This window comes from Aspergillus sclerotioniger (assembly GCF_003184525.1).
Source record: "Aspergillus sclerotioniger CBS 115572 chromosome Unknown BO94scaffold_7, whole genome shotgun sequence".
Classification (NCBI taxonomy): domain Eukaryota; kingdom Fungi; phylum Ascomycota; class Eurotiomycetes; order Eurotiales; family Aspergillaceae; genus Aspergillus; species Aspergillus sclerotioniger.
In genome coordinates this window covers 774,856-794,028 of record NW_020290997.1, presented here as the reverse complement: position 1 = coordinate 794,028, position 19,173 = coordinate 774,856, and the positions used below count along the sequence as shown (strand labels likewise).

At 49.9% G+C, this 19,173-nt stretch overlaps 9 protein-coding genes and 2 non-coding genes across 11 annotated transcripts; 5 read left to right on the top strand and 6 right to left on the bottom strand.

The window, feature by feature from the left end:
* Positions 1–1,091: 1,091 nt before the first annotated feature.
* BO94DRAFT_t105 lies at positions 1,092–1,165 on the bottom strand. Its single transcript has one exon. It is a non-coding gene; the product is annotated as a tRNA-Val (tRNA).
* A 610-nt stretch (positions 1,166–1,775) lies between these two features.
* On the bottom strand, positions 1,776–2,907 carry BO94DRAFT_564326 (kinase-like protein; the record flags this gene model as incomplete). The annotated part of the gene is made up of 4 exons (XM_025614411.1): positions 1,776–2,126; positions 2,185–2,396; positions 2,468–2,754; positions 2,813–2,907. The coding sequence occupies 4 exons, from the start codon at positions 2,905–2,907 to the stop codon at positions 1,776–1,778; spliced, it is 945 nt and encodes a 314-aa protein (XP_025469988.1).
* A 121-nt stretch (positions 2,908–3,028) lies between these two features.
* BO94DRAFT_t109 lies at positions 3,029–3,102 on the top strand. Its single transcript has one exon. It is a non-coding gene; the product is annotated as a tRNA-Val (tRNA).
* A 206-nt stretch (positions 3,103–3,308) lies between these two features.
* On the top strand, positions 3,309–5,885 carry BO94DRAFT_512255 (uncharacterized protein). Its single transcript, XM_025609802.1, has 3 exons — positions 3,309–3,927; positions 4,273–4,593; positions 4,644–5,885. The coding sequence occupies exons 1-3, from the start codon at positions 3,349–3,351 to the stop codon at positions 5,472–5,474; spliced, it is 1,731 nt and encodes a 576-aa protein (XP_025469987.1). The 5' UTR covers positions 3,309–3,348; the 3' UTR covers positions 5,475–5,885.
* Positions 5,886–6,658: 773 nt separating this feature from the next.
* BO94DRAFT_460874 (phytanoyl-CoA dioxygenase family protein) lies at positions 6,659–7,677 on the bottom strand (the record flags this gene model as incomplete). The annotated part of the gene is made up of 2 exons (XM_025607902.1): positions 6,659–6,835; positions 6,964–7,677. 2 exons carry the CDS (start codon positions 7,675–7,677, stop codon positions 6,659–6,661), a joined length of 891 nt encoding a protein of 296 aa, XP_025469986.1.
* Positions 7,678–8,381: 704 nt separating this feature from the next.
* On the top strand, positions 8,382–8,966 carry BO94DRAFT_423363 (YoaK family protein; the record flags this gene model as incomplete). Its single annotated transcript, XM_025607425.1, has 1 exon — positions 8,382–8,966. A coding segment is annotated over one exon (585 nt), but the record flags the coding sequence as incomplete, so codon positions are not given.
* Positions 8,967–11,877: 2,911 nt separating this feature from the next.
* BO94DRAFT_532957 (MBL fold metallo-hydrolase) lies at positions 11,878–12,737 on the bottom strand. The gene has a single exon (XM_025611234.1). The coding sequence runs from the start codon at positions 12,712–12,714 to the stop codon at positions 11,884–11,886; it is 831 nt and encodes a 276-aa protein (XP_025469984.1). The 5' UTR covers positions 12,715–12,737; the 3' UTR covers positions 11,878–11,883.
* Positions 12,738–12,886: 149 nt separating this feature from the next.
* Positions 12,887–13,484, top strand: BO94DRAFT_532956 (uncharacterized protein). Its single transcript, XM_025611233.1, has 2 exons — positions 12,887–13,193; positions 13,249–13,484. The coding sequence occupies exons 1-2, from the start codon at positions 12,998–13,000 to the stop codon at positions 13,434–13,436; spliced, it is 384 nt and encodes a 127-aa protein (XP_025469983.1). The 5' UTR covers positions 12,887–12,997; the 3' UTR covers positions 13,437–13,484.
* A 579-nt stretch (positions 13,485–14,063) lies between these two features.
* Positions 14,064–14,722, top strand: BO94DRAFT_616130 (uncharacterized protein; the record flags this gene model as incomplete). The annotated part of the gene is made up of 1 exon (XM_025616797.1): positions 14,064–14,722. The coding sequence occupies exon 1, from the start codon at positions 14,072–14,074 to the stop codon at positions 14,720–14,722; it is 651 nt and encodes a 216-aa protein (XP_025469982.1). The 5' UTR covers positions 14,064–14,071.
* A 670-nt stretch (positions 14,723–15,392) lies between these two features.
* Positions 15,393–15,753, bottom strand: BO94DRAFT_532955 (uncharacterized protein). Its single transcript, XM_025611232.1, has one exon. It carries the CDS (start codon positions 15,735–15,737, stop codon positions 15,420–15,422), a length of 318 nt encoding a protein of 105 aa, XP_025469981.1. The 5' UTR covers positions 15,738–15,753; the 3' UTR covers positions 15,393–15,419.
* A 482-nt stretch (positions 15,754–16,235) lies between these two features.
* BO94DRAFT_512249 (uncharacterized protein) lies at positions 16,236–18,803 on the bottom strand (the record flags this gene model as incomplete). The annotated part of the gene is made up of 1 exon (XM_025609801.1): positions 16,236–18,803. One exon carries the CDS (start codon positions 18,801–18,803, stop codon positions 16,236–16,238), a length of 2,568 nt encoding a protein of 855 aa, XP_025469980.1.
* Between the last annotated feature and the right edge of the window lie 370 nt (positions 18,804–19,173).

Below are 19,173 nucleotides of genomic sequence, written 5' to 3'. Positions count from 1 at the left end.
CGCAGAATACTCTACAGACAATTGAGTGAGTAAAGTTGAAAGAGTACATGTAAAGAGTTCAAATCAATATCTCGTGTCTGGAATATTCGGCTTCCTTAAATGCTATCAATGTTTTGTTTGTGCGCCCACTGTCTATGGCGTTGGTGAATTGCCTAAGTTCTTTTTCCTACTTGCTTTTTTGTGTGTGTGATAAGGTTGTCGCTATTAGGGGGACTATGCATATGCTTGGGCTCTACAGTCTAGTTCCATCTCTCTTAATTCTACAAGGATGACGGATGTACATATTCAGAAATCACAAGCACAGGAAACAGAGATAAGCCGAGTGCTTGGCTAGATTAACTGGCATGGGATGCTCTCTACCTTTTTAATACACTTAATAATGTATTCCACTGACGTTAAACATCAATGCTGTTCCAATGGGCGGCTCCAATGTCACTTTGAGGATCATGTTTCCCTGAACAGTCACCAATCTGTTCGTAAGGAATGCACTATGACTTTTCTATTGGGGTATCTTGGGTGACACGAACAGTACTGCTCAAGGTAATGGATGGGCCAGAGAGTGGTCTGAACGAGAATATATCATTTAGAGAGCCCCAGTGATGGGGGTACGGCCTGTCATCTGACTAGCGGGACATGGACTTCAATGCAGACTAATTGGACTATATCTTGGGGCTTTGGCGTGGCTAGTTGGGTTTTCTCGTGCCTTGAAGATATGCAGTCACTTCCTAACATTAATAATATCTAGCATGCTGGCTGCTTGATGTTTCCCACCTGCTACTGTGTTGAATCGCCCCAGTAATAGCCTTTGTTATGTCGCCGCTATGACATGTTTTGCAAGCATCGGTTCTATTTTCCTATGTACAGCAGCTCAATGTAATCCCACTGGGGTGGGGTAATCAATTCTTTGAGTTGGTAGGCAGTTGGCGGGACAATGTTGATGTCTCCAGCGACTACCACCGGTTATAGTGCAGTCCATCATTGGGCAAAAATAATGATGATTTGATTTCTTCTCGTCTTCTTGTTGCTCATGAGTGGATCCATTGTGCTACGACGGGAGCCACATGGCCGTGGAGCAAAAAAACACAAAAAGATGACCAGACTGGGGCTCGATCCCAGGACCTTATCGGTGTTAACGATACGTGATAACCAACTACACCATCCGGCCAGCTTGTTGGAAACTGCCTTTGTTTTTTGTTACATAAACAAATGGTAATTTATATAGCCTGTGCCCTCTGCTGTTGGGATCTTTCTGGTGGTATTAATTCTTTCTGTGTATGGTGTTTTTAATGGTTTGGAATCTCACTCGTTCGTATTTCATATGCAGTCGTCTAGATGCTAGATCAAAGATCTGCTGTGGTTGTTCATAGTTTTCCTGTTTTTTGTTGTTGGGTGCGGTCTCCGGTTGATATAAATATTCACTGAATCTAGGAGGTTGGTAGTAAAATTCGCCACACCCACGCCAGGAACGATGGATGTATGCAGTGGAAACGTGAACATAAAACAGAAAGATTAGCAGACATTCGAGTACCATAACAATTTACTTCACCCATAGTTGGTAGAAAGGGAGGTAGGTAAGTTACTAAAACCGATATATTTATGGGTGCCATTGCCCAGTAAAGCCACTGCAGCCCATATAGATAAAAAAAGTAGCCCACCCCAGTAACTGCCAAGTTTGGTCCACATGCAGTCATGTATAGAACCACTACCATAAAGCAATACGCCTAGTATACAGAGTCTGATCACACCCGAAGAGTGGAACCACCATATAATCCCGACTAGGGACCGCCCTCATCCTGACCAAACCATGTATCCCTCATGAGTGCATCAGCAGTAGGCCTATCTCGTGGATCCAACTTCATAATTTCAAGCACAAACTCCTTATCCTCCTGACAGATCTCCCGGGAGGTTGTTAGATGGAACGGTTTGAGCGCCCCCGGAGGAGTACTCTGCATTATCCACCCTAGGGCCGCGAGCCGCTCCTGATCCGCAATCTCCTGATATGATGTAGGATACGGCCCAAAGCAGGCATGGTGCTTCCGCAGAATCTTGATATCATACTCATCGTGGTCAACTGGAACATCGGGCTTAAAAATATGAAACCCATCCCCGTACAAGAGGCTAATAAGCTGTAATTCCGTGTCGTTAGATCTGAATACAGAGGATTGAACGGTGATGGAAACCCACTGTTGCTCCAAAAGACCAAATGTCGGTCGCAGTCCCCCACCGCATTTGTAATTGCGCCTCTGGGCTCCTGAAAATCGGCGTTCCGATTTCATCCCCATCCCGAGCGTAGGGAGAGTCGATATGGACGGTACTTCCGAAATCTGCCAGCTGGACATCGCTGAATCGAACTTCACTCTGCTGGTAGTTCACCAGTATGTTACTAGGTTTGATGTCTATAGCCCACTGAGTTATTTCCAAGAGAGCTGACGAGAGAAGAAAGAAGAAGCACGAGTCAATAACATACCAGTATGGACAAAGCCCTCCCGATGTAGAACAGCCAACGCATTTAGCACACTTTTCGCGACGTATTCGACCTCGAGACGCGAAAGCCGTCGACTGTTAGACGCGCATAAAAGATCATCATCCAGGTGTCTAAGGATCAGGGCAGGTGGACCCTGACGATCCTCAATCTCATCCAGAAGGGGCCGTATATATGGGGATTGGGATTGGAACTGAAGAAGAATGTCTCGTTCATTTTGGAGACGAAAGTGTCCGACGCTTTTGACGATGGTCACGTCTTTGTTCTGCGCCCTGTCGCGTTCGTCTGTTAGACAGTGATGCATTTATGGGAGGAGCACGGGCTAAATACGTTGCTAGCCAAACGGTATCTTGAATTTGCTTTGTGATCGTGTACAGCCCTGTTTTACCCTTTAGCTTCTGACTCAAGTTCAAGATACTGGCCATTGCTCTTGAAGAGATGGCTGTCGAAGAGCAAGGGGTTGAGCAAAGAAAGATTGCTGGAGGTGATCAGCCCGTAAAGCGCTAGGATTATATAACAAAATTTAGAGACGCTGTTCAACAAGTTGGCCGGATGGTGTAGTTGGTTATCACGTATCGTTAACACCGATAAGGTCCTGGGATCGAGCCCCAGTCTGGTCATTACTTTTTGCTTTTGGTTTTTTGATCCCATCTCGCAGCTGTATCCCCAAAAGGGTTATTGATTGGTTCGTTGTAGATACAGATGAGTCAGCCATTGTGCACGTGCCTTGCTCGTGGTGGTATCAGTCGGTATCGGTGAATCATCGATAACGACCAATTTGCCTCCACATATCTCTTTGTATGCAACAAGCCTTGAGTGGGAGCATCTCCTCTCCGACACAATCCTCCCACAGTATACAGCCGAGAATGCCTCGTCAGCCGAAAAGCAAGTCCAAGGCTAGCCGCAATCTTCGGGTGAAAACTGGCTGTCTGATCTGTAGACGCCGGAGGAAGAAGTGTGACGAAAACAAGCCATCGTGTCATGGCTGTCTTCGCAATGGATTCGGCTGTCAATGGCCGCTAGAGACCGGAGAGGGGACAAGATGGGTTCAATGCCAACGGGCACATACACAGACACAAACACCGCTACAACACCCCGAATCGCCTTGTCAGGGTGCTTTGGACGAAGTTTCAAGGCCCTCGCCACCAGTGTCATTGCCTACGGCTCGTGAGAAGACCATCTCTCATGCTAGCGTTCTACTCCCGATTCAGCACGATACTGTACCCACCACAGTATCCCCATCGCAGCTGGCTGAAAATCCGCCAAGATCGTATACACCACCGAGGCAAATTGAACCTAGCATGGCCCCCACGCCCCGGAATATTGACGAATCTCTCCCCTTGGATAGATCCCCTGGTCAATTTTCTGAAATTCCTGGCGACCGATCAGCAAGTATTGGGTTGTGTGCATCGGAATCGACATCGGACCCATGGACCCCGGGATTTGTGGATGGGTTGGGATTTACTGCTACGGACCCTTCGACAACATTCGTTCCTGGATCTGTAGCAGGCGATAAGGAACCCGTACCAATATATGATTTTACCGAGTACTCTCGTGATCAGGATGCTGATGGGATGCGAACCACAAATGAAATTCAGGATGAACGAGGTCCAGCACAAGAGACGGTGGGTGCCGAGCCCGCCTGTGCCTCGGAATCCGACGAGATCATGTCAAGTGCGCTCCATCCTGCGCTCAATAAAACCGTTCGAGCTCTTCCAAGCAATGATCCAGTGTCTAGCTCAACAGTGTATTTTCCAATGGCACCGCTGCCATCAACATGGCCATGTCAGGACGCCGATTCGTTCCATATAATAAATTACTACTTGCAAAATACTGCCGTTGATCTCGCAAATGGGTCCACCCCAGATAACCCTTTTCTCTACCAAATGATCCCCCTCGCATTCTCCAGCGAGCTGATGTTGTCCCTCATTGTTGCCCAGGGCGTGGCCCATGGTAAAGAAAAAGGAGATACGACTGTTTCATCCTCTTATCATTACCACTATGTGAAATCGCTCAACTCATTGCAGAGGTATATCGGGCAGTATGTTGCGGGGGACACTAACAATCTGCTTGAGCTCACTGCCGGAGTGCTGGCAATGTGTATGATTGAGGTATTCCCTATTTTCCAAACCAGACCACCGTCAATATTGACTCTGTGCAGGCGACCCGTGGTGACACCCAAGGCACTTGCTTCGATCACGTCCTGGCCGCACGATCTCTGATCCACGATCTCCTTTCTCGTCGTGACATCCGGATTCCTTCATCTCTAAAATATTTTCTTCTCGAGTGCTACATTTATGTCGCAGCATCGAGCTCGCTCCTTAGCAGCGGTAGACATAAATCCCAGGCCTGGATATCCAAGGAGGTCGCAGAGGCGGGACAGGAACTCATAAATATCCGATACATCGGCAATCTGAGCGGCTGCTGGCTTGCTCTGCTACTGCTCATTCCACGAGTCGTCGATTTCCGGCGTCAGTATATCACATGCATAGCATCCAAGGGTGAGCCGAGCGTCGATCTCATGGTGATGTTCGCCGAGCTGCACGCCGAGCTGGTTCAATGGACCCCCGACCCGGCGGCAACGCCAGATGTGGCCCTCGCAGGGAACATCTATCACCAAGCTGTTATCGTATTTCTTCTCAGTGCTGTGACGAATGGGAAAAATCGATTTCTTTCGGGTCCTCTGGACATGACGTTGGAGAAGCACATATCCCAGGGGCTGGAATACCTGGCCAAGTTGCCGCTATCTGCACGCTTAAATACCAACCTCTGCTGGCCGATCACGGTCCTTGGGTCCTGTTTAGACGATCCTCACCAGCAAGACATCATTCGAAATCGGCTCATCTCGAATCGAAATCTGCTCGGCTTTCGAAATATAGCATCGACGGCGTCCATCTTGGAACACATCTGGACGTGCTCGGAAGACGAAAGGGGGCCGTGGAAAACTCCTTGTGTTATGGATGCTAATCAGTTATGGATCACATTTGCTTGACACACATGTCTTCATTTCAGCTTGACGGTACGAGGAATTCTTCAGCCAGGCATAGTTCTGACGAGAGCGCCCTGTCAGATAAGGGATGTGCTGAATGGTTGAAGTTGATACCTTTGGGGGTGCGGTTGAGTGTATGCTTTCGGACAGAACAGCGACCGCGGTAAACTCCCAAAACACCGGGCCAATCATTTGCGGATAATTGAGCGCGATACGCGCCAGGATCCACTCTTTGGGTCCACACGGTATGGTGGTATTAATGTAGGCAATTGCTATTTGGACTGCACAAACTGCCTGTATTGGACTAGCGCCGGCCCCACCCGCTCACACTAGGCGATGAATAGTAAGTATAATCACATGATCTATTATTTTCTTAGTAATCTCGCTTAGTCCACCTACCTTGCCGGCCACCTCTCACAGAAAACAACACTGAATTGCATCTTTTAAAGCCAGACAATCTACTGCTTCAGCTTGCTAATCTAGCATTCAACTAATCAGGAATTGATTCAGAGTATGATTCTGACTAGGATCCCAGCACCCTGACCTTCACCTACCAAAGCCAGAGCCCTCCATCTTCAAAATCATCAAAATCAGCGTTGAATTCAGCTAGACAAGGCAGGGGGGGGGCGTCGGTCAGTAGAGGTCAGTCAGTAGGGGTCGGTCAGCGAGGGTCAGTCAGATAGGTCAAGTCAGTGAGGGTCAGTCAGCGAGGTGGCCAGCCAGACATCCTGCCGGGCTCGCGGCCTCAGAAAGGCCTGATTCGTCCAAAAATGCAATAAAAATTGAAAATAGATGTCGATTTTATTTCCTCTTTGGGACAAAGGCTATTCCTAAAAGAGCCGTATGTGCAGTCCGTTTAGAGTACGTGCAGTCCAAATAGCAATTGCCTTAATGTAATTTGATGTACCGTCTGAATTTCTATAGAGACCAATTGTTGTACCTAGAACAAGCGTTCATGTTTGATGCCTTGATCCGTATAACTAATTAAGTGATATCCGAGCTACTTATAGATACCAAACTCTGGCTCCCCAGTACTACATCAGTAAATCCGCCTTTGACTTCTAACCCCGACCAAGTTCAAGTATCATCTATACGGAAACCAGTTGTAATTGTGAACCTAGTAGTGACACAACCCTCAAAGATAAACCACAATCTAAACAACAGCAACGTGATAACTCTAAAATCATCTAATACAAATCCCCCCGGGTCTCCACCCATTCATCCCCCATCAAAGCTTTCCGGGGATCATCCAAATCCACCCAACCCAAAAACGGCTGACTGACGCGATACCCAATCAACCGCTGCATATCCAAGGGATATTCCCGGACTTTATCCAACGGGACAGCCAAATACTGATTTTCTTCCTGCGCAACAACAACAACAACAACATATCAGCATCCCATAATATCCAAGGTTATCCCTCCCCCTCCCCCACCAAAAAAAAGGGGGGGGGAAGGGGAGAGAGAGGGGAGAGGGAGAGGGGCGCACAAACCTGACGCAAAAACCCCTTCGTCATAAAACAACTATACACCAACCTCTCCTCATTCTCAGTACGATTCGCACTCCCCCCATGATAACAACTACTCAACATAACAAACGCATCTCCCGGGTTCATCTCAGCATACACCACCAAGTCCTCATCGGGAGGCGTCTCCGTCGCCCAAAGATGACTCCCTGGAATGTACCTCGTCGCGCCATTCATCCTCGTAGTTTTCTTCCCCGCCACAAACAACCCAATCCCCAAATCCCGACCAACCTTGTACTCCTCCGCCGTGATAGCCTCCAACCGATTATGATGAATCATATCATCCCGGTGCAGTTCCTGGTTGCGTGCGCCAGGCCCGATGGAAAACACAATCGTGTTGTTGAGTTGTGGGTGGGAAATTGATTCCTCGAGTTTCTGCCCGTAGTACGAGTGGTAGGTCGACGTGAGGAGTCGTTGACACACTTCCTGGTATAGTGCGTTGCCGACGACCTTGTTGGTGAAGGTGCGTGATTTGCCCGCTAGCCCACACACACGCCGGGTTTCGGGCGGGAAGAAGTCCCCGGTCCAGGGTTTGTCGGCGTGGAGGAATGGGCGCACGTCGGTTTCGATTTGCTCGAGTGTGCACGGTGGGACGAAGTTGCGGAATATGGCGCCTCCGGTTTGGATTAGTGCGTGGATGACGTCGTCTGGGTTGGCGGTTTGGGGGTAGAATTCGTACATGGTTTTTGGTTGGTTGAGTGGTTGGTTGGTGGTGATGGTTTGATGTTGGTGGGATTGATTCTGGGGAGAGAGAGATTCTTGGGCTTTATATAGGAGAGAGAGGGAAAGTAGTTTTGGATTATCTTTATTGTGCTCAATTGTTCTTATCTTGATTTCTTGTTACTACAAATCATACTACTTACTACTATTACAAGGGTAGAATAGCAACTAAGCGCGCTTATCATAGTTCTCCAAATATTGCCTCTTTTGGAAAGTAGAGGTATTTACCCTTATTTTCCTCCGCGATGTATATTTGTAAGCATGCACTCCGCCCGACCTCCGGATATGGGTAAATACTCGTACTAAATGTCATGTGCTGTCTAATGCTAATCATTAGTTCTGGCGGAGCGGTACCGGCGGCACTCGGGGGGAATTCCAAGAGTACTTACCTTAGTAGTAAGGCAAGAAGGATATCCGAGAAGGCTACAATTTGAATACAGTTCAGACCCTAGTTATCATTATCATGATGTATACCTAATTTATACAACGCAAATCCAAAAAAAAAAAAAAAAATGCAAGCCCAAACTAGTCATCTACCTCACCATACAGACAATGTACTCTCACGAGACGATAATCCAACCACCACCACAACCCGGAGAAATACACTCCCACAATCCAAACCCCAATCCTCCTCATCACCCTCCAACAAATACCATCACTGGAAATCCTACGCCACCTCTCCAATCACCCCCAACCTCTACGCCGAACTCCAACTCCTCCTTCTCACCTTCTCCATCGGCATCCAAGATGCCACCACCTTCCCCGACTACCAATGCTTCACATCCAACCAAACCGGCAACACGATCATGCTGATCGTGGTGGGCATCACCTCCTCCCCAGACCTCGCCATCGCCTCCAACATCGGCACCAGCCTCGCCCTCTTCCTAACCGGGGCCTTTCTCACGGGCCAACTAGGCGTTCACATCTTCGGCCCACGCACCCGCGCCTGGCTCTTCGCTATCAACCTCCTTCAAACATCCATGGTGTTTGCCGCAGCGGTCTTGCAACTGGAAGACAATCCCAGCAGTACGCAACCCCCAAATCCAAATATCACCTTAGCGGTAATTGCGCTTTTGGCCTTCTCGGCGGGGTCGCAGGTTGTGATGTCACGGGCGTTGCGGATCACGGAGATAAGCACTGCCATGGCGACGGCTGCGTGGGTGGATTTGTTGGTGGATGGGCGGATTTGGAACCGCGAGAATCGAGCGAGGAATCGGCGCGTGGGGTTTTTGGGATGTTTGGTGGCGGGGCGGGGACGGGGGCGGGGCTGTATGTGGCGGTGGGGTCGGCGGGGCGTTGTTTTTGTCGGCGGGGGTGAAGCTTGTGGTGGTGGTGATGTTGTTGTTGGTTAATAATGAGGGGGATGGTGAGTAAACATGGCATCAGACAGCACAGCCGGATTCGATTCCACCAGACCATAACCCAAGGCCAACATGTTCGACAATAGAAACCCATCTCTCGTGAAATAGTCTCCGGCATTATAAGTATCCGATTCCATAAAGCCAGTGGGGGCAGCCAAATCCTCCGTGGGGGACCTCGGAGCAGCCGGGGCTGGATTGCTCGATTGTTTACAGTGATCGTCTGTGATCATTTCACCGTTGGCTAATGCTGCCCCGGGGCTATATTTCGAGTCGATTGTCCTCATTCCGGATGCATTATCGGGTGGTCTGGAAGAGAGGAAGTTAGCGCAGATGTTTCGTGTGAGGGATCAGGGATGTGAGGGGGGCATACAGCAGCCCCGGCGAGGTCGTGTCGTTTGTATCTGAAATGCCCAACAGACATCCTATGTCTTGATGGACGATGCGAGCAGTCAGATTCAACAATGAGGAGCGTCGCAAGATATCATAACATCCTCTGAGTTTGGACAGTAGATCAAGCTTCGTGGTAGCAACAAATTGGGTCCGCACTTGATGGGCGATGATGTTGCTGGCCTGGAAGCAGCAGGACACTAGCATCGGATCAGAGAGAAAGACTTCCCGGTCCATGTCCAAACTAGCAGAGATGATATACGTGATTTGGATGGCATGCTGCAGGCATTTCTCTTGGCTGTATCTGATGAAGTCTTCCGGGAAGCCTTTGATCTCTGCATCCGGAAGGGATTCGCGAAGTCCCGGGACGGCGAATCGGTACAGATCACAAAAGCACTGGTGCCACAGCAGATGCAGAGACACAAAAGTGTTGCGGGATGGGCTATAGATGCGCAGGCCAAGATTTTGTATCGTGAACATACAACTAGCCGGAAGAGCCCGACCAAATAAGATTAATTCGGTGTCGAATGCCTTGATCCTGGATATAGACTCCATGGCGGGCTTCACCGGGTATGGGATCATTGAACGCATAAATCTGGTAAATGATGAGTATGTTCCTGCAGAACAGTCCTACTGATAATTGGCGACGAACCGTTGGATTTCATGCCGAGTTCTCATCGCTCGGAGTAGATACCCCATTAGCCCTGGTACGGAGGTTTTGTTGCCCAGCTCGACGGGTACGATGGGCTCGGTCTCCACTGGAATGTCCAGAGCAAAGCTCCGCTCATCACAGGGAAGCATGATTCTGATCGAATTCGCCGGACAGAGAATCAACTCGTTCCTCCCATCCGATGTCCACGTGTCTAGAACCCACAGCGCCCACATCAACCGTCTTCGTGACTCTCTCTCCAAGAATGACAGGGAAGCATTCTCGTAGTTGAGCTGTAACAAATATGCAAATCGGACTGCCAAAGATAACCAGGCCATCAAACTCACAAACCGCCGCGATTGTAAGTGATCAAACGCCAACAGGGCGATGGCTTGGATATCAGCCAACGTAGGGTTGCCCAGACAATCTTTCAATCGGGACTCTGCCGTTTGGATCCATTGAGTGGCCCTCTGCTGGGTATCAATGTCGTGTTGCGCGAGGTAGCGCAGTGAGAGCCCACACACCAGGAGCATCAATGACGATGGCTCGGCCTCACTAGACCAGCTTTGTAGAAGCCTAGCTTTGTGGAGGAAGTTGCAGCATGGAAGGGGCGAGATATGCTCAAAAAACACCTCAATCAGCTGGCGGACTGCTGATTTATCTCGAAGAAAATCTCTGTTTCGAGCTCGCAGCATTAGAGGTACACTCCGCATATGGGTCAAGCACTCACTCATCGCAAATGGTTTCATTAGCGCATAACGGACTATTGCCAAGCGACGGGGTAGTGGATTTTCCCGCCCCAGTCCGGTTCCCATCAATTCCCTCCGTGATGAGAAGGCAGGAATCTGGCGAGGATGATGCTAGAGGCGTTGTTGAATCCAAATCCTGAGATTGACCTAGTCTGCTTGTGGCCCGTCGTCTTCGAGCCCGATATTGACAAACCACACCATGACTCAAACACCGTGTGCAGGAGGGAAAATCCATGGAGCACTTGGTCTTCTTCTGGTAGCATAGGATACACGCGCCTTGGGGTCGGCGTTGCTCCAGCACTGGCAAACCCTCATTATCTTGCGTCTGCTGGTCGCCCTGCCAATGTCCGGTGGCGCTGACAACCTCAGCGAGGGAGCATCTGAACCCCAGACGTTGACAGTTCTCACAACCGCCCTGCTCCCCATCACATCGAACCTGTAGGGACAGTCATGAATTGGATGGTGTAGCAGAGGGATGGAGCGTGCGGGCAAACCTTCCGATTTCGGCATTGAAAGCAAATCTCCCTCGGCCTGGCCTTTCGCTTTGCCGGTCTCGCAGGGCTCTCGGGCATTTGAAACTCTCAATGGAGAATAAGAGGAATAAAGGGGTTAGTAGTGGAGAGCACTATTAGAAAAGAGACATACATAAAAATTGAAGAATGGAGTGATGCTCGTCAACCTTTTCATGACCGGGGATCTGTTTTCTCTGTCCATCGAAACTGTTTGATTGGAGGGATTGCAAATCCCAATTAGGTTAGTTAGCCAGGAAGTGAGCCTGAGGCCTCATTGACAAGCGCGCTTCAAGATACTATTGGACGACCATGTGGGGAATAATGGGGCCAGCGGGAAAACCCTTAAACCCGGTCATCCTTGATTCTACATACAGACTAGCCTCCGCCAAGTTCAACCGTAGAAGGTTCCGATTAGTGGCCGCCGTGGTTCGAAGTGGATTACAAAACAAGAGCGCGATACGCGGTCCTCTGGAAGATGCAATTGGCTAATTTCTATCCATTCTGGATGGTTAAAAAATGGTCCTTTTCACTCCGGGCTCCACCCACACCACCTTATCAAGAAGCCCGGCCTTGTCCAGAACCTTTCGAAGCTCATCACCCAGCTCGGTGAAGTGGTGCCACGACTCGTAGTGGACTGGAATGATTGTCTCGACCCCTGCCGCCTGCATCAAGCGCGCCGCGTCGCTGCCCCCCATGGTGATCTGCAGCGGTTCCTCCTGTCCCGGCCACATGACCTTGGCCGCCCCCAAGTTCAAGATGGCCAGCACAACATTAAACCGATCCTTGACCTGAGTAAACTCCTCCAAGTAGATGGTGTCACCAGGAATCCAGATGACATTCGGGCGGCCATCCCCGTTGATGCCAAATGCCTCGGTGTGCAGAACGAACCCGGTTGTCTCTCCGCCAGGGAGATGAATGCACGGGGTTCCGGTCACTGCATATTTGACCCCTCCGAAATGATGTGTCTGCGTCTCCCACGATTCGATGGCGAAGACTCCGGGGCGCGGCGCGAGATTCTTGGCCCCGTCGGGCGTGGTGATCACCCGGCGGCCATCGAGCAGCTGTCGACCCTGGGGGTCCAGATTGTCGCAGTGATCTTCGTGGCTCAGAAGGACGGCGTCGATGGGAGGGAGCTGGTCCAATCCCAGGGCAGGCCCCTCAGTGCTGCTGGTGAAAACTGGCTCAGTGGCGTGAGGAAACAGACGCGTGATTTCATGTGGAACATTGGCTTCCCCGAAAACAGGATCGGTCAGGAATGCCACGCCATTGATTTCCAGAAGCACGGTGGCGGTGGTGATATGTGTCACGGACACGGAGCTCTTGAAGGTAGAGGGAGGCATGATGTTTTGACAATGAGATCTTGATGAATATGAATATGAATATGAATAGGAATAGGAATAGAAATCTGATTGTGTACTGGCTCACATTGCACCACCATATTTATATCCCCGTGCTTGCCCCTATACCAAACCAATCATTGTAATTGCTTATCAATTTCTGCACTGGATTAATAATGATGCATATGATCGGCTGTCGGGGGGAGTTATTCATTTCAGTTATTTATCTTCTAGCATTGCCACACCTTCACCATCCACTCACTCCAATTCTCGCATCTTTGTCAACATGCCATCCACCTCGACTCTGCTGTACTATTTCTCCTCATTCATTCATCTGGCCATCCTCCCCAAACATGTCAAGGTGGGCGCCACTTTGATCCGGAAGACAATAGCCAAGGTGCCTCACACGGAGCCCTTTCTTCTGGCCAAAGCCATCATTCCTCCCACATGGGACTATGTCAACGGTCTGCTCGTGATCATGTGTAGGTTGACCCCTCTCCTAGTTATTGATCGGACCTGAACTGATTTTCTCTCCAGCCCTGATGAATTTCAAATGGGCCCAAAACGGCGGTCCTGATGGAGGAATTGATGATGCCATCCTCTCAGTCAGTGCTTTGGCTGGCCTATACGTGGGGGTTCAGTACTACCGGGCTCGTCTTTATATCGCCCTGGTTGTTCTTTGGTTGGCGCCGACCTTGAGTATTTTGGCTAGGGTTTTGTCTTGAAGTAAATGCCAGTTAGGGAGGAATGTGCAATAATTTCATTACTTGGAGTTTACTCTGCTTGATGGCTGGTGGCAAGTTAACTGCCGTAATAAGAGCGATTTTGAATCATCCCGGGCTGGCCGAGTGGCGTATGTTCTCACGGTATCGGACGGTATCGGATGAAGTGTCTTCATTGTCAGAGACTCCATCTGCGTGAAATCTCGTAACATGTACCTTGAGAGGTGCTCATTTTTTTTTAAAAAAAATATCTGCCCGATAAAGGTCTACTAGAATTTACTTATAGTCGCTTATCTAAACAACAAAACGTCTGGGTAGTAGACAGCTTCGTTAATAGCAAATCAGAATCAAATGACGCTGTAAGATGTCATGTAAGTGATAATGATATTCGTCACTGTATTTTCTCATCTTGATATCAGTGCAATCTCGCCGGACCGACTGAGGTCATAGACGACTATGATATAATATTGTGCTAACCATTATATCAGCCCATGCTGTCATATTTACTACAGGTTCAGATCCTGACTCGCTCCATCTACAACATCCACCATCACCTGAAACCAGCTACAACCACCTACAGCCGAAAACCTACATTTCATAACTCCCAACAACTCAGACTCTCCAAGATGGAATTTTTCATGGGTCCAAAGGATGAAAACATGCGGCGTGAATGGGAATTCGGATCGAAACACCGTCGGATTGAAGATAGAAAAGCGCTGCGTACAAGGATGTTTCCACAATTACCACAGCCTTGGAGATCCCAATACTTGACTGAAGAAAAAGTGGGCTTCGCCATCCTCCAACGTCAACATCGTCTCGTCTCAATCTTGAACGAGACAAAGGATCACGATGGCCTCGAAGGCCGACCAACATACGACGGAAATCCATCGGAGCTGGAAAGAGAACTGAAGAAACTCGATGAGGAATACTGGAAACATCAGATTCGCCTTGGAGAGGTGGCCGATCAAAGCCCCGATTCCCCGAGCGTGGATGAGATATACTTGCTGCGGAGCTCCGCCGACAGATATAATCGGTCTTTTGCTTGGGTGAAGGGTCGCCAGGCGTGTACGGATCTGGGAGGATACTGCGGTCGTTCTTGTGGCTGCTGCGAGAGGGTGCTTCGTCAATATACTCGGCCTTCTGAGAAAGCGGATACTCCGGAAGGAGTGATTGTGGAGGTTCGGGGTCATTGTACGGTCGAGTGTGCTTGCTGTATACAGCACCGGGGATGTTATCTACCTCATCCGCGTCTTCCTCCCACAGAAGTATCTCCGGAAATTATAGTTTAATAGGTATGATAGAACATCTTTCGCTTAGGTACGGCTTGCATCTTGTTTGAGTTCTAACACTCTGTATTTATTCAGAAAGGACTTATTCTGCATCCACTACGCCGCCTGAAGCTAGAGAGATGAAAGGCGCGTGGCCACAGACCAATCTGGCTCTATCGATACCCTTGATGGTAGTTATAGCAGACTATTCGGAATAGTGGAAAACGATGCTAGATCTAAAGGAAAACATCCATCCAATTTCACTCTGTAGTACATCAGCTTGGGGTTCAGTAATGCGACAATCATTACTTACACCATAGGTTATATCCACATACATCACTCCTGTTTCATCGGAAGGAGCACCTGTCAGGGCTTCATTATGAGTATACAAGTATTGAAAATTCTCATCATGATGGCAAATTTACAATTCAGAGGTTTTTAATTTCTTTGGTCTGCCTACTTGAAGGGAAACAATATTGGGTTTCCCAACAGAGATACTATTGTATGTTTTTATGAACGGCAGAATAGTACACAATAATATCCAATAACCCATTTGTCCCCAATCAAGCCCTCTCCGAAACATCCCTTTCTAAAAGAGACCTCACAAAAGTCCTAATCGCCCGAACCGCAATCCCAGCAATCCTATCACCATCCCCCGCATCAGGATCAAACGAACACACAGTAAGAGACCTAGGTATACTCATCTTAGGCACTAGATTCATACACTCCACCAAATCCTCCTCAAACACCCCCCCGGGGAGAAGGATACATCCAAGTCCAGATGCACCAAAACCGAACCATAACATTTCGCCTCCAGCTTCATCGTCGACTCACCCGCAAAATCCACTTTCCGACTAGTACCACCACCCCACACAACATCCATCCCCGCATCAATCACCCGTTGCCGTTGCACATCGTTTTGATCCCGCAACCCAACATACAGAAAATTTCCATCATCGTAACTCAAAGGCTTAAACCCAGGAACCGTCCTCATAAGAGTCTTCCAGCTCTCCCCACGCAGTATGGAAAGGCCCATGGCATCGAGATACCCGTTCTCGTTGACATCGGGTGAATCTAGATCAGGAGGTTGAGGTTTGGGGATTTTGTGCAGTGTAGCTCTCATATAGGCAGTGGGACATGTTGTATCGAAGACGTAATGGGTTGATGATGAGATACAGTACCGTAATATAATGGTATCCATACCTCATCAAAATCCAAGGGTCATTTGCTTCATTTTAAGAGCTTGGAGAATCGCATAATATTGTTAATCTTGTCAATTGGGACTTACTCCAGCTACCTGCCTGCCCCTATCAAGTGGTATTAATTCAGCAATGTGGCTGTTTCTTGTGGGTAATGCTCCGTGGGATAGCCTCCCAGTACAACATTCGTGGGAAGATGGAGGATTGGTAATCCGAGCCATGTGTACGGCTGAATCATCTTCCCCGATACCATGGATTCCATTTCTTTGTTCTAGTCTCATCAGACTTTGTTGACATACAAGAACTGACTAGCACCTGGCGATGAGTTCTTTTCTCTACCTGGTGACCTCGAGTATGACTTCGCCCGCAATATGTCTCGAACTCGTCCCCACAAAGCATTGGTATGAGCCCAAGTCCACTCTCCACCTCCCACCTTCACCCCCCTGGACGTCAAACCAGCGCACTGCGTCTTGCGACAGACGGATAGACACCTTTCTACTTCCCCCCGTCGGAACAAAGACCTTTTGAAACCCCGCCAGGGCTTTGACATATGAAGAGAGTCCCGACGAGGCAATGTGTGCTGACGGCGCAGTGTACACCTGCACGACTTCCTGTCCATCACAGCCACCGGTATTCGTCACAACCGCACTGACTACGGCCGACCTGTCGTCACTCAGACTGATACATCCATCGAGCTGGATCTCCGAAACTCGAAACGTCGAGTACGATAAGCCGAATCCAAACGGCCACCGAGGGTCAATGTCGAATTTGTCAAAGTGTCGATATCCGATGAGAACCCCTTCGCCGTACTGGACCCGATCGGCCAAGGCATCTGGAGGAAAGGCATAGGATGGATGGTCTTCGATGCGTCGGGGAAACGTCACGGGAAGCTTTCCAGAGAAGTTGACTTTGCCCAGCAGCGCATCAGCTAACGCGTTGCCGTTTTCCTGGCCCTGATACCATGCTTGAACGATGGCTCCCACCTGGTCCGCCCAAGGCATGGCGATCGCACAGGCCGATTGCACACAAACGACCACGTGGGGGGATATGGCCGACACAGCGGTGATCAGTTCGTCGGTTCCTGATGGGAGATGGAGTGATGTTCGATCCCCGCCTTCTTTTTCCTCGTCGGCATTCAGCCCAACCACGACGATGGTGCAGTCTGCTGCCTGCGCGACGTGGACGGCGTCGTGCATGAGCCCTTCCTCGTCGTAGAAGGGTAAAAGACCGACGTATAATCCAGACACCGTGCCGAAGAGCGTGTTGTCGACGCTCCGGACGGGCGGAGGGGTAACCACATTGTCGACGCGGATCTCGTACGATTGACCTTGGGTCAAATGCATCCGGCACTGCTTTTCGCGACTGGCACAGCCCATGAAATGGCCCGATGGCTCGGTCCAATTCTCGTTGTCGATCGCGAGAGTGTTGTCCACATACAGTTTGGCGTTGCCCGTGTTCATCATTCCAAAGGCGTGAAGTCCCGTGCGATCGGCGGTGATGGTTCCATGCACTCGGTAGCAGAAGGGCTTTCCAACCAGGGGTTCGGGCACATCGCCCTCGCTGATGAGGTAGAGTCGGGAATCCTTCCAGTAGGTTGTTCCTACCACCGGCCCTTCGAACTGATGGCCCGCGAAAAACTCCACGCGCAGGCCACCCGATGAAGTGATCCGGTCGCCCAGCAACGGCGGCATCTTGGATCCTGGTAGTCCAGGTGCATATTGGATGTCGATGCTGGGGTTCGAGCTGCGGACCTGTTCAACCAGGCTGTCATACGGCGTCGAGATGTAGTATGGATGGACACTTGCGCTTCCGGCACCACCGACGGTGGGTTTCTTTGCATGATGACCAACTATGGCTAGGGATTTGAGGGCTTTCGCCTCAAGGGGCAGGCAAGAGTCATTTTTCAATAGAACTAGACCTGCGATGGCAGCATCTCTGGTCAGTCTTTGAAGAGTCGCATCGTGACGATTGTCGGCTTCGCGGGTTTGGGGAGCCTGTGGAACTGATTCTTTGATCGATGGGGACCCCGTTTCCAGTGATAGAAGGCCGGCTCTGTTCAGAAGCTGTAAAACCCTTCTAACGGATGGATCAACATACTCCTTCTCACTGACATGGCCAGCCTTAACCGCTTCAAGCAGCGCATGGCCTCTTCGCTTGCTCGGGCCGGGCATCTCCAGATCCATGGAAGCCGTCAAGCTCTTGACAGTGTCGTTGCAGCCACCCCAGTCGCTCATCACAAGGCCGTCAAAGCCCCATTCACTGCGGAGAATATGTCGTAGGAGGAACTCGCTCGTGTCCACATGTTCACCATTAACCTTTTGGTAACTTGTCATGAGGGTCCAGGGGTCGCTCTTCAGAGCCATCTCGAAAGGGCGAAGATATACTTCGCGAAGAGTTCTCTCATCAATATCCTCGTCCAGGTTGTACCTGCGGGTTTCGAGATCATTGGCGACAAAATGTTTAACACAAGCTCCAACCCCTTCACTCTGGATTCCTTTGACCACGGCCGATGCAATCGACCCGGTCAGAAACGGGTCCTCGCCGAAATTCTCAAAGTTTCGCCCGCCCAAGGGCGATCGGCTCATGTTCATTGTCGGAGCAAGCAGAACCGAGCTCCCCTTGGCTTTGGCTTCTGCTCCGAGAATAAAGGCGGTTCTCTCCACCAAGGCCGGGTCGAACGATGCTGCCAGGGAGATTCCACAGGGAATACAGGTGGATGCGGAGCCATCGATCCATTTGGCGCCGCGCACGCCAGCTGGTCCGTCGGTTGTTTTCAGTGAGGGAATGTTTAGCCGGTCGATGTTGTGGGTTTCCCACATGTTCTTTCCCGATAATAGGGAAATCTTCTCCTCCAGGGTGAGTTGGTATAGCAGAGCATTGGTGCCATCACCAAGGGTTGTCATGGTTGCAGTGGATAGCTGAAGCAATGGAACGAGACAGTGGTCAAAGTGAAAGGAATATTGACGATGAGGAAATCTAAGGGAGGAATAAATTCAAGGGATCGGACATGATGGGCTGTGTCCAAACCCCCGAGATATTCTCCTCTCGATCTCCAGAAATTGGAGATTGGTCCGTGACCTACAAAGCCCCCGACGGGGCCGCTCTCGCCGCCATCTTTCCTCCAAATGCCACTTGGACACAGGATTTCACGGCACTCGGGGCATTGAGGGCTGCTATCTTTTCTCGGAGAATGCCAGATTGCCCGGCCCCCCCGACATCCCCGACAGCCGCCCAATTTGAGTTCAATGCTAACCCTCTTGCACTTGCTACCAC

Coding starts and splice junctions, on each gene's coding strand:
- BO94DRAFT_512255 (XM_025609802.1), top strand. CDS start 3,349: ATGCCTCGTCAGCCGAAAAGCAAGTCCAAGGCTAGCCGCAATCTTCGG. Junction 3,928..4,272: donor ACCCATGGACCCCGGGATTT/GTGGATGGGTTG, acceptor TGGCCATGTCAG/GACGCCGATTCGTTCCATAT. Junction 4,594..4,643: donor TGGCAATGTGTATGATTGAG/GTATTCCCTATT, acceptor GACTCTGTGCAG/GCGACCCGTGGTGACACCCA.
- BO94DRAFT_532957 (XM_025611234.1), bottom strand. CDS start 12,714: ATGCCTCCCTCTACCTTCAAGAGCTCCGTGTCCGTGACACATATCACC.
- BO94DRAFT_532956 (XM_025611233.1), top strand. CDS start 12,998: ATGCCATCCACCTCGACTCTGCTGTACTATTTCTCCTCATTCATTCAT. Junction 13,194..13,248: donor CGGTCTGCTCGTGATCATGT/GTAGGTTGACCC, acceptor TTTTCTCTCCAG/CCCTGATGAATTTCAAATGG.
- BO94DRAFT_532955 (XM_025611232.1), bottom strand. CDS start 15,737: ATGGGCCTTTCCATACTGCGTGGGGAGAGCTGGAAGACTCTTATGAGG.